Consider the following 13,230-nt stretch of genomic DNA (forward strand, 5'->3'; position numbering starts at 1 on the left):
CCTCCTCGAATAGAGGAAAGTTGTCCTTCGTACCATCTTTCCGAAGTAAATTCTCTGCAAGGTGTCTAGTACACCAACGATGGTGCAAAGGTGCATAACCAGGAATCTGCTCCTGTACGGCACTGAGTATGCCCTGGTGCCTATCAGATATGACACCAACCTCCCTATGTGGGCCAATGACATGTATCCGAACAAGGCGCATGAACCAACCCCAGCTGTCTTTGTTCTCTCTCTCCACCAAAGCAAAAGCCAAAGGAACCAATGCGTTGTCAGCGTCACAGGAAATGGCTACCAAAAGAGTGCCCATGTACTTGCCAAGCAGAAAAGTACCATCAATTGATAACACTGGACGGCAGTGCCTAAAGGCCTGGACACACTGTGGAAAACACCAGAATGCACGAAAGAATATCTGCCTCCCATTCCTCCATTCATTAGGCTTCGGAATGTACTCGTAATGCATGCCTGGATTAGCTGCTTTCATTGCATTGAACATTGCTGGCAGCTGCTCGTATCCCTCCTCCCAGTCCCCATATATCATCTTCCAGGCCCTTTGCTTTGCCCTCCATGCTTTGCCATACTTTATGTCATATTTAAATATCTTCTGAGCCATGTCCATAATTGTTCTGACCTTCAAGTTGGGCTGACCCTTTAAAGTTGTGCATAACGTACTAGCAATAAGTGTAGAGGTCAACTGTCGATGCTTCTGTTGAAGGTCAGTCTGGGCACAAGTGTGTGGACCTACAATTTTTGTGATCTTAAACTTCCCGGTGGCCTTTTGTTTACGAGCACAGACCCTCCAGTTGCAATCTGACATCTCACACACAACCGTGTAGCGGCGCTCAACATGGGAGTGCATCACCTTGAAGGGTCTTTTACGTATTACAGAATATTGTTGCAACCACCTTCTTAAGCTGGGCAAATCATTAAAGATCATGCCCTTCTGAATTTGCACACTCTCACCAGGCTCAGAAGCCTCCAGCAGCTCATCATCTCTTCCCTCTGCATAAGCATTTTGAGAATGACTGAGGTCACTAAACTCGTGAACTAGTGGATCACGATCAGGACAAAAACGTCTGATAAGCTCCATTTCTTGTTCACTTAAAGGTGCAACTGGCCGGTCATCATCGGAATCAACAGCTCTAGCTGTGCCATAGGGCTCCTCATCATCCTCAATATTAACATCCAAACTATTAGATGCTATAAAAGCTGCGTCAACATTAATTGTTGGAGGCACAGGATGACAACAATCATTACTTGGATTGTCACATACAACAAAACCACAAATATGCATACAATTGAGACAACTAAATCGAACGAAGGAATGCTAACAAAATGAATAATGCAACTACGCCACTTACATGGAATTGTCTGGGTCATAGGGGTATGTACGCAGCCAACCTCATTGGGACCGGATTGAGCATCAGGAACGACAACCACATCTTCCACACCCACGTTCTGAATGGGTATCAGAGAAGCTGAGGGTGCCGGATTGTCCACTAGAGGGCCAATGGGTGGTTGCCAATTAAGAGGAGAATCCACTAGAGGGCCTGGCTCCTTGGACAAGTTGCGCACAACCAAATCCAAACATTTAAACTCACTCTTCATGACAGTTTTGACATATTTGTCCCATTGAACCTCGGATACAATTGGGACCAACCGCCTAAAAATTGTACCTGACCCGCCATGGTGAATGACCCCCTCAACTAAGATTTCTTCTTCATTCAAATTACATTTAAGCTCATCACGAGCACTACCCATCAATTCAGAAAACAAGGGCCGCTCATCAAACATCAAAGGGACCGTTTGCATTCCAACAAAATCAACATTGCCAAACTGATCTTTCTCCACACTTCCTCCATGATATAGAGTTACTAAATTGTCCATCTAATTGATATACAAAATAACCATGTTACTAGGCATATAACTAATACATATAAAACACCTAACAATGTATGTAACTAACTAACACGAGTACTACTATATAACTAAATTTACTAACTAACTAGGGTATATTATTCTTCATGTACTTGGATTTGGGATTGCTAATATATAGATATATTTGCTAATATACAACTAATAGACTTATATATCTCAATTTAGTAAAGAAATTAAAACAATTAATAACTACATTACCTAAATTAGATTAAATAGTTAAACTACGATAAATTAGGAAACAGAGAAACCAATGTGAATTCTGCTAAATTAGGTTCGATATTTTGGCTTCTAACTAAATAAAATCCTAAACTAGCTAACTAAATAAATTACTAATTGCTAACTAACAAAATTTAGGCTTCTAACAAAACTACCTAAACTTGCTATTTCAGTTTACTAAGTATTCTAAATAAATTAGTAACTCAATTATTATGTAAACTAGAATAACTAATTTCAAAAAAAAACTTACATCCCGCCGCTGCAGCAGACGGACGCAGGGCAGAGGGGCCTCAGGCTCGTGACCGCCGGAAGAGGGGAAGCCCCCTGCTCCCTGCCCCGTGACAGCCAAACGCCGGCGAAGGCGGCTCCCTGCTCCCTCGACGACGAAGCCGGCGGCGGGTGGAGGGAGCAGCACCGGGGGCCGAGGGCGCCCTGCGCGGCGCGGCCGGAGGGAGCAGCACCTGCGCGGCGCGGCCGCAGGGAGCAGCACCCTGCGCGGCGCGGCCGGGCCGGGGCACGCGCGCCGAGTAGGGGGACGGGCGGGGCACGCGGCGAGCGGGGATGGAAGGGGAGCGCGGCGAGCAGGCGGCGGCGGCGGCGAGCAGGGAGCGCGGCGGCGGTGAGGAAGACTGCCTCGCGAACAGAGGAACGCGAGCCGCGGCCTGGTGGTATTCAAGGGGTCGACGCCAGGATCTACGGCGCCGAGCTCGGCGCCGAGATCTGTGGCGCCGAGCTCGGCGCCGTGATCTGTGGCGCCGAGCTCCCTGCCACGTCGGATCCACGACAGAAGGCAGCCAGGGGCCTCGGCGCCGTGATCCATGGCGCCGAGACGTGAAACCTCGGCGCCATGATGCATGGCGCCGACCCCCTGGGTCCATTTCTGCATTTAAGTTTTCCAGGGGTCCAATTGTGAACTTTTTTTAAAAAAAGAGCCAAATTGTAAAAAATTGGGGTTTAGTTCACCCTGAAAACCAAAAAGTTTTCAAGATTCTCCGTCACATCGAATCTTGTGGCACATGCATAAAACATTAAATATAGACAAAAATAAAAACTAATTACACAGTTTAGCTGGAAATCGCGAGACGAATCTTTTGATTCTAGTTAGTCCATAATTAAATAATATTTGTCACAAACAAACGAAAGTGCTACAGTACCGAAATCCGAAATCTTTTCGGAAGTAAACAAGGCCCAGGTGATGACTGTGATCATGTGTGATTGAGATGCCGCATCGCGCCACATCAGCTGAGATCCATCCTTACGTGAATTGGCTGTAGTTACTTGTTTTTTTAGCGCCATCACTTGTTTTTTAGCGGCGCGAGGCGAGCACTGAGCAGATATTTGCGTGATCGAGGGAGGAACGGGGAGACTCTTTTGACAGGATGGTTCTCGCGTTGGTCGCACCTGCAATCCAGCTAAGCCCACGACTAATTATTTGCACTCGAGGCTGCAGTGGCCATTTGTCAAGCGCCCGATGGCGCCACGACACCCCTGGCCGGTCGCGCCCTGCCCCGACACCCACGCCGTTCGGGGAGCACGCGAAGTGATCGCCGGCTCGCCGGCTTCCCGTCGCGACCGTATATATCTTCTCCATCCCCCCTGGCGGCTGGCACTGCCCTCTGCACGCTCTGCATCGCCTACTCGTTCTCTGCCTTGGGTTGGCAACGAGTCGGTTCGCGTTTTCTAGCTGCCAGCAGCCGTGCATTGCAGCACGGTGCTAGAAGCCCACAACACCCAACGGGATTTTGCTCGATTATTGCCGAGCGATGAGCGAGGGCGCGCGGAACACGCGGCGGTTCTTGGGCGCGTCGAGCAGCGGCGCGGGCGCGGGCGCGGGCGGGAGCGGGAGCAGCAGCGCGAGCTACCGGAGCGGCGGCATTGGTGCGGCGGCGCGGCGGGCTACCAACGACGTGAACACGGGGATCCTGGACGAGAACGTCCTGGCGCTGGTGTTCCGGTCCCTCAACTTCGACCCCAAGGCGCTGTGCACCGTCTCCTGCGTCAGCCGGCGGCTGCGCGCCGTCGCGGAGCGCGTGCTGTGGCGGGAGCTCTGCATCTCCCGTGCGCCGCGGATGGTGGCCTCGCTCACGGGCGCGGCCCCGGGCCGGGTCGTGGGCGGGTGGCCGGCGCTGGCGAAGCTGCTGCTCTTCTGCTGCGGCGCGGCGGCGGCGGCGGCGGCGGTGCGGGGCCACTTCACGGGCGTGTCCCGCTTCTCCAAGACGTCCGGGCGGAGCTTCCTGTCGCGGCGGTGCCGGGGCGACCTGCTCTACGTGTCGGACCCCTGCGAGCACGCCGTCCCCGGCGCCGACGACGACGTGGGCGCCTACCGCGGCGTGTTCCGGGGCTTTATGCGCTCCCGGACGCGGGCGTGCCTGGTGGGGCGGCAGGCACCGCTGGAGACCCGCGTGCGCTGCCCCTACTGCGGCGCGCGCGTGTGGAGCATGGTGGCGGCCGGGATGGCGCCGCGCAGCGCGTGCCGCAGGCTGGGCGCCTACGAGGGACGGCTCGAGTACTACGTCTGCGTCAGCGGTCACCTCCACGGCAACTGCTGGCTCGCGCGCCTCACCTCCAGCGACGGCGATCACGACGGCGACGACTCCGAGGATGACGACGACGACGACGCGTCCACGGAAGGCGGCAGCGATGGCGGACCCGTCGCGCCGTAAACTCCGACATGTCAAGGTCCACCACGGAAACGCCATGTGCTCGATGGACTTGTGCGTAATTGGCGTACTGTAGCAGTGTACCATCAGCAGCACCGTGTCACAGACTCGGTGTCGATGACTAGCCGGCGTCCTTTTGTGTAGCCATGGGAGCCCGTAGGAGTAGTAGTAGAAGGCAGCGGCAGTAGTAGTAGTGCTTTTTTCTGGTCCGCGGCTGGATGGATATGGCACCATGTTTTACCGTTTCAGCGAGCTGTGCGCGCGGCTGAATGGAGACTTTTGTGATGTGTTCTGAGCTGCTGTGTTCACTCTCCTCTTGTTTTCCGCTCGGAATCGACTGTCGTGTGTGTTGACTTGAACAGTTGAAAAAGACGCTCCGCTCGTAGTAGTCTGCTGCTCCAGGCCAGGACTGTCCACTTGGCGAGACAACATGGATCTGCTCTGCTCTGTCATCTACAGTATGAAATAATGAAGCGGGAGGAGATGTGCTCGTGCTAATGAGCTTACCCTCTTCATTTCCATCGTCTTCGTACTGGTGCAAGTATACAATATGAAATACTGTTTCGAGGCCATTGCGTACGTGAACTTTTTCGAGTTTGGCTACTCTAACACTTTCATTTGTATTTGTTATTCAATTATAAATTAATTAGATTTAAAAGATTTATCTTACAAATTACAGTTAAATTATACCATTAATTATTTTTTATTATATTTAATGTTTTATACAGTTAAATTATACCGTATATATGTTCAAAAATTTGAGGTGGCAAGAAATCTTAGAAATTTTTTTAGAACTAAAGAAGGCCTCATTCGAAACAGACTATTCTCACCTAAGTCGATCCTATGCGCCTTCCTGCACACCTCCTGTCGCAGCGAAATTGTGCGAACGGTGTAGCAGCGGACACGCTCGCCGCTCGCGTGCAGTGTCTTTTCTCACTCCAAAAACCAGGGCAGTTCCAGGCGCCGCCCAATGCGATCCGCTCGTCTCCATATCAATACAGACCCCAGCTGAACTCACAGGTTTTGCTGACCGTGTGTTTGCCAATGATTTTATTCCTTCAATTCCAAAAGGGGCAAACTATATTAGTTTGACGCGCTATATCATTTTCTTATTCTGTTCTCTTGTTATACAATCGAATGTTTTAAGATTGTAGTGAATAAATAGATTTCTAGAGTTGTTTTAAGTTAATTTTTTAAACTTTGACTGAATTTATAAAAAATATTAAGATTTATGATATCAAATTAATATCATTAGATATATTATAGAATACATTTTTATAATATACTCATTTTATATAATAGATATTGTTACTTTTTTCTATAAACTTAACCAAATTTAAGATAATTTGACTTGCATGCATTCTAGTAATTGAGGGACAGAGGGAGTATACGCTCTACGACACGATCGGATTATGTTGTGTGCATGCTAACTGCTATACATTGAGATGTTTTGGAACACATCTAAGCTACCATTTCTCAAAAAGAACATATTTGACTTTTATTTAAAAAAAGAGATATATAATTAACCTAGTAAGCTACTCCCATCGATCTACTGCTACCACACGGTGATCAATCTGATCGATTTTTCTCATTAAAAAAAGAGCTTATCAATTTTTGGCAGCATCAGCAACATTTCCGTCGCACCGTTTGCTCATCGATCTGAGCTGTGCGCCCACGACCACAAGTCCACGACTTTGTGTGTCCGCTTCAGGCCTTATTTGGGTTCTCATATATTAGCATCACTCCACATATGATGAGATTGATTGAAATAAAAGTTAGTTTATTTTTCACTCAATTCTACCTCGATACATACAGGCCTTGTTTAGTTCACGAAAATTTTTAGGTCTCGCTACCGTAGCACTTTCGGTTTTATTTAGTAATTATTATTTAATTATAGACTAATTAGGCTCAAAAGATTCGTCTCGTAAATTACAGGTAAACTGTGCAATTAACTATCTTTTTTATCTATATTTAATATTTTATGCATGTGCCGCAAGATTCGATGTGATGAAAAATCTAGAAAATTTTTTGCGAACTAAACAAGAACATAGTTAGATAGATACATAAACATCTAAACAAGATCTCATGTAGCCAAAAAAATCCATTTGCTTGAAAGAGTCAAGGGTGTTAGGGTGGGCGGGTGGCGTGCAGGGGGAGTGGAAGCGCGCGTGACAGCAGGAGGTTCCGGCAGTCCCAGCAATATGCAGATGTGGTAAAATAATTGTTACGGGCAACGACAAAAATATTCCGAGGATAAATGGACTAGATTTTTAGTCAGATGCAATATAATTCATCAAAACCAGCAAAAACCTATATAATCATAATTTTAAACAACAGAATAGTTTCTTTTTTACAATAAATTAACGAACATCATTTTTTAACATCAGTATAAGTTCAAGTGAACATGTCAGACTGGCCACAGCGTTACCAGTGCTAAGGCCTTGTTTAGTTCGCGAAAAATTTTAGATTTTGCTATTGTAGCACTTTTGGTTTTATTTGACAATTATTGTTTAATTATAGACTAATTAGACTCAAAAGATTTATATCGTAAATTACAGGTAAACTTTGTAGTTAGTTTTCTTAATTATATATATTTAATGCTTCATGAATGTAGCATAAGATTCGATATGACGAGAAATCTTGAAAAATTTTGACAACTAAACAAAGGTTAAAAAATCTAACTCCGTACACCAGCTCATATCGATGCCAGAAACCACAAATGGGCACAATGTGAGCATCGTTGCTTTACTGTATATGGGACCCAAAAGTTCAGAGCTATCAGCGTGCTGCTTGGTGTGTTGAAGAGGGAGTGCGCTGATTCAACTGGTAAAAAAATATTTTTTTATCCTCTCAGCATTGAGGAACCAACATACCTCGGCGCTAGTTTTTTTTTCAACTCAGAGACGCCTACAATTTCGTCGTTTTGCAACGTTGTGGACAATCATAGTCTACAAATTAACCTCACGTGGAATTCATAGCTGTAGTACATATACTCCTTATCAGCGTACATGGAACAAGTTAAACTACAGCCAGGGGCGATCGAGACACCTGAACGCATGTGCTAATTGTGAGTTGATAAACTATGTCTTGATCCATAAAAAACGATTTGTGTTAGATTCAGCGTGTACGGCTTCTTGTTGTTATCCTAAAACTGCTGCTAGCCCCTATGCCGTACAAGGCTAGTTTTAATTTGCACTCCGGTTTCAAATTCGTTACTGTCGTTGTACTTACAGTTTGTTAGCCCCTATGCCGTACAAGGCTAGAGCCTAAGAAACTGAAATGGTTGGTTCCAGATCAACTTTGACATTCGCACATTGTCATAATCGAAGTAGGGGCATTGTATCTCTTTAGTGGCCATGTCTGGACCAGAGAAGGATAAAAGGATAGCTCTTTGCTGCTGCTTATTTTTAGACTAGTTTAGAGGCTCTAAGCAGGATCTCTGTTTTTAGTTGCCATGTTTGTGAGCTGAACTTGTAGAGCAGTGGGCTCGGTGTTGTTTTGTATGCATTTGTTGACACTTACATTGGTGGACTGTAGTAGGGCTCTTTCTTGCCTCCGGGTAGTGGAACTCTGGTCTAAGTACCCTTTTGTAAGATTGTGCCATAAATGTTCACTTGTGAGCGCGAAGGCAGAGATGTTTATTCTGTAATTAAAAAAATAATCGACTCCTCCTGCTGCTGCCTTGATACAGGCAACTGGGCTGAAACACCAGTGATAATCACCGGCCTCTAGGTTCAAAAAAAAAAAATCACCGGCTTCTGAACAATTTAGGCCTCACCTGAGGAAAAGTTAAAACTGCGGAACACGACTCACGAATACAACACTCGTCGTATCTCTCTCGTAAAATATGCCCGTGTAACGGCAATTCAGAATCATCATAAACCGTGGACCTTCTGAATCTAAAAAAAATCGTCAATCAAATCAAATCAAAACGAAACCAAATAAGGCCTTGTTTAGATGTGAAATTTTTTTAGATTTCGCTACTATAGCACTTTCGTTTGTTTGTGGTAAATATTATTCAATCATAGACTAACTAGAGTCAAAAGATTCGCCTCGTGATTCACAGTCAAACTATGTGATTAGTTTTTATTTTCGTTTATATTTAATATTTTATGTATGTGCTGTAAGATTTGATGTGACAGAAAATCTTAAAAACTTTTTGTTTTTTTTAACTAAACAAGGCGTAAGCCACGGCTCATCCGTGCCTAGCTCTGTACGTGCTCAGCAAAAGTCAGTCCGTTGGTACGGTTGCCGGCGGCCGCGGTGACTCCGTGCTTGGTCGCAGCAAAAATGTGCAAGCGTTGTAGCAGCAAACACACTCGCGCGCAGCGTCTTCTGACTCCATACAAATTTTGCAAATAAATGGCTATAATAGCACATTTGTTTGTATTTTATAATTATTAACCAATTATAGACTAACTAGTCTCTAAAGATTCGTCTTGTAAATTATAGTTAAACTATACAATTAGTTATTTTTTTATAATTAATACTTCATACATGTGCCGCAAGGTTCGATATGACACGGAGTTTGGAAAATTTTTTGTAATTTTTTTTGAACTAAACAAGGCCTCAAAACAACGGGCAGTTCCAAGTCAACCACCCATGCCATGGTCTGGGCCTGTTTAATACAGTTTACAACATCTTCATGAGTTATTGTGAGATATTTTTTGTCAAACATTTATTTTTAAAACAGTTTCATGGGTGAATTTATTTTTCTTCTTCTCTCATAAAGATATAAGTCGAGATGAAGCTGAAGAAAGTACCTTATTGTAGCTCTCTTCCTCATTTCTCAATGTCATCTATGCATGATGCAGTTGGTGAAGCTATTTGCCATACACTTTTTTCAAAACAGCGCAGCTTCACCTAGAAAGTTGTTTATGAAACTATTCTCAAAAAAAACACCTCTACTAGTGAAGTTAAGCTTTGCCAAACAAGTTCTTACTGTACAACATTACTGTACAACAGTGTGTTCTGTTCACAGCCGCTAGCAGCAGCATGGAGCTCCATGCATGCTCGCTCCGTCCTAAACCCTAAACTCTAAACCCTTAGAGCACTCACAATGAGGACTCTATCATAGAGTCTAAAGTTATTTATTACCTCGAACAATGTGGACTTAGAGTCTAAATAAGACTTTCTTTAATAAATATGCTGCCACATCAGCAAAATACTATAAATAATATGTAATTAATTGTCTTGGACTCTGTGATAGAGTTTTGCATTGTGAGTGCCCTTATTCTGTATCTTTTGTTGTACAATGAAATGTTTCAACATGAGCTCTGCAATGAATTGTTTCTATTGCATGCCTGCTATATATACATTGAGATATTTTGGAACATATTACAAGGGACTATTTCTAAAAAGAACATATGTAGTTAAGGTATTGTCTAGCTAGCACACGGTAATCTTATTGATTTTTGGTAGCATCAGCAACATTTCCCTGCATGGTGTTGCATCTCGATCTGACTCATCTGAGCTGTGTAACCACCAATTCTTCTGCGGTTGTGCCCGCTTCAGATTTTGTACATGACGGGAGCCCTTTTCTTAATCAATCTAGCTAGACATATACTCATCCATCATAAATTCAATCCAAATTCAAAGGCCGAGCAGTATGTAGTACACAATTGTGACGGGCAGCGAGATAAATATCCCGAGAATAACCCTGAAACAGACGAGACCACCAAGGTTAATAATTATCCATTGGGATTCAGCAAAACCAGTTAATAGAATCACGAAGCGCATTATTAAACCCACAGAATAATTAACAGGACAGTAAGAAGCGAGTGGTGAAAAGTACAAACCCAGTGCTCATGATGTCGGCGTGGACCTTGTACTCCTCCGCATACACGAATGAGGTCACGGCCAGGGGGAGAGCCGCCTGCGATTAATTGTACGCATGTGCAAAATGTGAGCTTCCAGATATGCATGCTGCTACTATACTCCTAGCAGTGAACAATAAAAAAAAAAGCTTTTTAATAAGTTAAGTTAAAAGGGTTGGTATTGATTTTCCTGGTAGCTGTCCTTCTTCCGTACCCAAATAAACAAGGTAACAAGAATTGGTTATTAATTAGTTTCAGGTCAACCTTACATTATTCCTTCAGAGATGATCATCGAATGTGGACACGATAGATGTTGTACGAACAAGTACTACTCTTAGCTAGTAGAGATACTTGGGGCTGACTTTGCTTGCCTAGCTACCATGGCTCCGTTGCTCTGTCTCATCTAAAGAGTTGTTTGGTTGGGTTATTAAAGTTTAACGGGAACGGTAGTATTTTTGTTTTATTTGACAATTAATATTTAATTATAGATTAATTAGGTTCGAAAGATTCGTATCGCAAATTACTTTCTGTATTTTTAGTTTTATAAATAGTCTATATTTAATACTCTATATACATGTGTGTAAATATTAGATGTGACCAGTAAACATTACCGGGTGCACTGGTTTTAATTTGCGTACGTAACGGTACGCGTCTCTTCGCTATGAACCTATGCCTTTTCTGTCATGCAACGGGAAATCGCGGCAGGGGCTGGGCACACGTCATCATCGGCTTGCATTACTGGGCACGAGTAAGCACGTTTCCGTTTTTTAAAGATTTTTGCTGTTATGATGCGATGCTACTATAGAAATTTGTTTTGCTCTTCGCCTATACAAGTGTTTGTTTGAACAGAAATAAATACGGTATGGGTAAAAAAAAAAGGTGTACAGCTAGTTCCTGTACGTATTGGGCTAGCTGTTGGTGGCTCACCTGTACAACAGCAATGTGCAGAAGGGTGCCGTGCATTCCAACGGCCAGCGAGGCGAGCAGCATGATGATCGGGCCAATCAGGAACTTGAGGACCATGGAGAGCGACGCGATGGTGTAGCCGCATGGCACGAACCGCGACTGCCGCGCTATGAACGTCCCTGAAAAATAATCCACATACGAACGTTTGTATTGCTAAATTCGAGTGTAAGTTTAAGAAAACCCAAATTAGTTGTTATTTAATTAATACGTGCCCAGATTTATTTTTTTAGTGAGGTTATTAGTACCTGAAGCGAACATGCTCAGCCCAACTGCGGTTGTGTAGATGATGAACAGAGAGTCACCAACAATTTTTGGCATTGAGAATCCAATCCTGCAGTGGAAACATATTAGGGCAATCATTAGTGAGCACGATTGAGAAATTGAGATATATAATAAAAAAAACATAAAATGGCAACAACATACTAATAAAAATATGATATTTTCACCTCAAGAAAAAAAAATATGATACTAGCTAGATTGAAGGGGTATACGCACTTGAATGCCATGAGAGACCAGATGAGGCCAAGGAAACTGGCATAGGTATTCGGAATCTGGAGAAGCTTCTTCGTGGCCATCCACACGACGTGCATCACCGACGGCACCTGCGGCTGGACCGGCGTTGGCGGCGGGACGACATCCACGGCCGCCTTGTTATTGTTAGCATCTGCATCTCCATCTCCAGCGTCGTCTGCGCTCATCAGCTCCTTCGCGGCCGCCGCGCCGTCGACTGGTGCAGTGGGCGTCGACGCAACTGCCGCCGCCGCCACCTCCGTGATCTCAATGTTGACGACCACCTGGTGATGGCTACGGTGGTCATGTTCATGAATACTGCTTCCGCCGTTTTCGTCGATGATGACACGGTCGCGATTCTCGGCCGCCGCCGCCGCCGGCGGCACGGTGGCGGGGCTGATCTTGGCGGTGCCGTCCCGCGCCGCCATGAACTCGTAGAGGAAGATGACGACGTTGTACCAGATGCAGAACTGCATGACGACGATCTGCTTCATGAGCCCGCCGGAGACGGACCCGTACATGCCGTCCAGGAGCGGCACGCCCATGATGATGGTGTTGGGCAGCGACGCCACCGAGAAGTTGGTCACCACCCACTTGATCGGCGACGCCGCCGACGCCGACGACGCCTTGCCGTCACGCCGCCTGCGGAAGTGGGACCAGAAGGCCCAGGCCGTGAGCGCCAGCAGCATGACGGCCTTCTGCAGCGTGTCGGCGGCGATGAGGCGCTCGTTCATGTGGTAGGGGTCGTTGGTGGAGACCATGTGGAAGATGAGCACGGGGACGGCGTAGAGCGCCACGAAGTGGTTGATCCCCGCGCACTGCTCGTCGGAGAAGGCCTTGAGCCACCGCACCGACGCGTAGCCCAGCACCGCCGCCGTGTACAGCGGCGCCATCGCCTCCACGACGTGGTACACCGCGGATCCCGGGATCATGGCTGTCGATCGGCCCTTTCAAACCAGCTGCAAATTAACAATCAATCTAGCAATCGACAACCAAAGGAACCCTCACTAAACCCTCGTCGTCGATATATATATATATATATATAACTAGACTAGACAGAACGAAGCAGTAGTTCTTGCTTGCTGCTCTGGATCTTGTGACTGATTGTTGTGGTATGGTATGGTATG

The 13,230-nt window shown here is 45.7% G+C and overlaps 2 protein-coding genes across 2 annotated transcripts; one reads left to right on the forward strand and one right to left on the reverse strand.

The window, feature by feature from the left end:
- On the forward strand, positions 3,342-5,123 carry LOC8082404 (EID1-like F-box protein 3). Its single transcript, XM_002456453.2, has one exon. The coding sequence runs from the start codon at positions 3,915-3,917 to the stop codon at positions 4,812-4,814; it is 900 nt and encodes a 299-aa protein (XP_002456498.1). The 5' UTR covers positions 3,342-3,914; the 3' UTR covers positions 4,815-5,123.
- Positions 10,082-13,230, reverse strand: LOC8055260 (probable auxin efflux carrier component 9). The gene is made up of 5 exons (XM_002458601.2): positions 12,089-13,230; positions 11,839-11,924; positions 11,555-11,712; positions 10,610-10,686; positions 10,082-10,470 (listed from the first exon to the last, which is right to left on the reverse strand). Exons 1-5 carry the CDS (start codon positions 13,033-13,035, stop codon positions 10,404-10,406), a joined length of 1,335 nt encoding a protein of 444 aa, XP_002458646.1. The 5' UTR covers positions 13,036-13,230; the 3' UTR covers positions 10,082-10,403.

This window comes from Sorghum bicolor, chromosome 3 (genome assembly GCF_000003195.3).
Source record: "Sorghum bicolor cultivar BTx623 chromosome 3, Sorghum_bicolor_NCBIv3, whole genome shotgun sequence".
NCBI lineage: Eukaryota > Viridiplantae > Streptophyta > Magnoliopsida > Poales > Poaceae > Sorghum > Sorghum bicolor.

Excerpts from the sequence above, each read along its gene's own strand:
- LOC8082404 (XM_002456453.2), top strand. The coding sequence starts at position 3,915 with ATGAGCGAGGGCGCGCGGAACACGCGGCGGTTCTTGGGCGCGTCGAGC.
- LOC8055260 (XM_002458601.2), bottom strand. The coding sequence starts at position 13,035 with ATGATCCCGGGATCCGCGGTGTACCACGTCGTGGAGGCGATGGCGCCG. Across the intron at positions 11,925-12,088 it reads TGGTCTCTCATGGCATTCAA|GATTGGATTCTCAATGCCAA; the intron begins GTGCGTATACCC and ends TTTCCACTGCAG. Across the intron at positions 11,713-11,838 it reads GCTGAGCATGTTCGCTTCAG|GGACGTTCATAGCGCGGCAG; the intron begins GTACTAATAACC and ends ATTATTTTTCAG.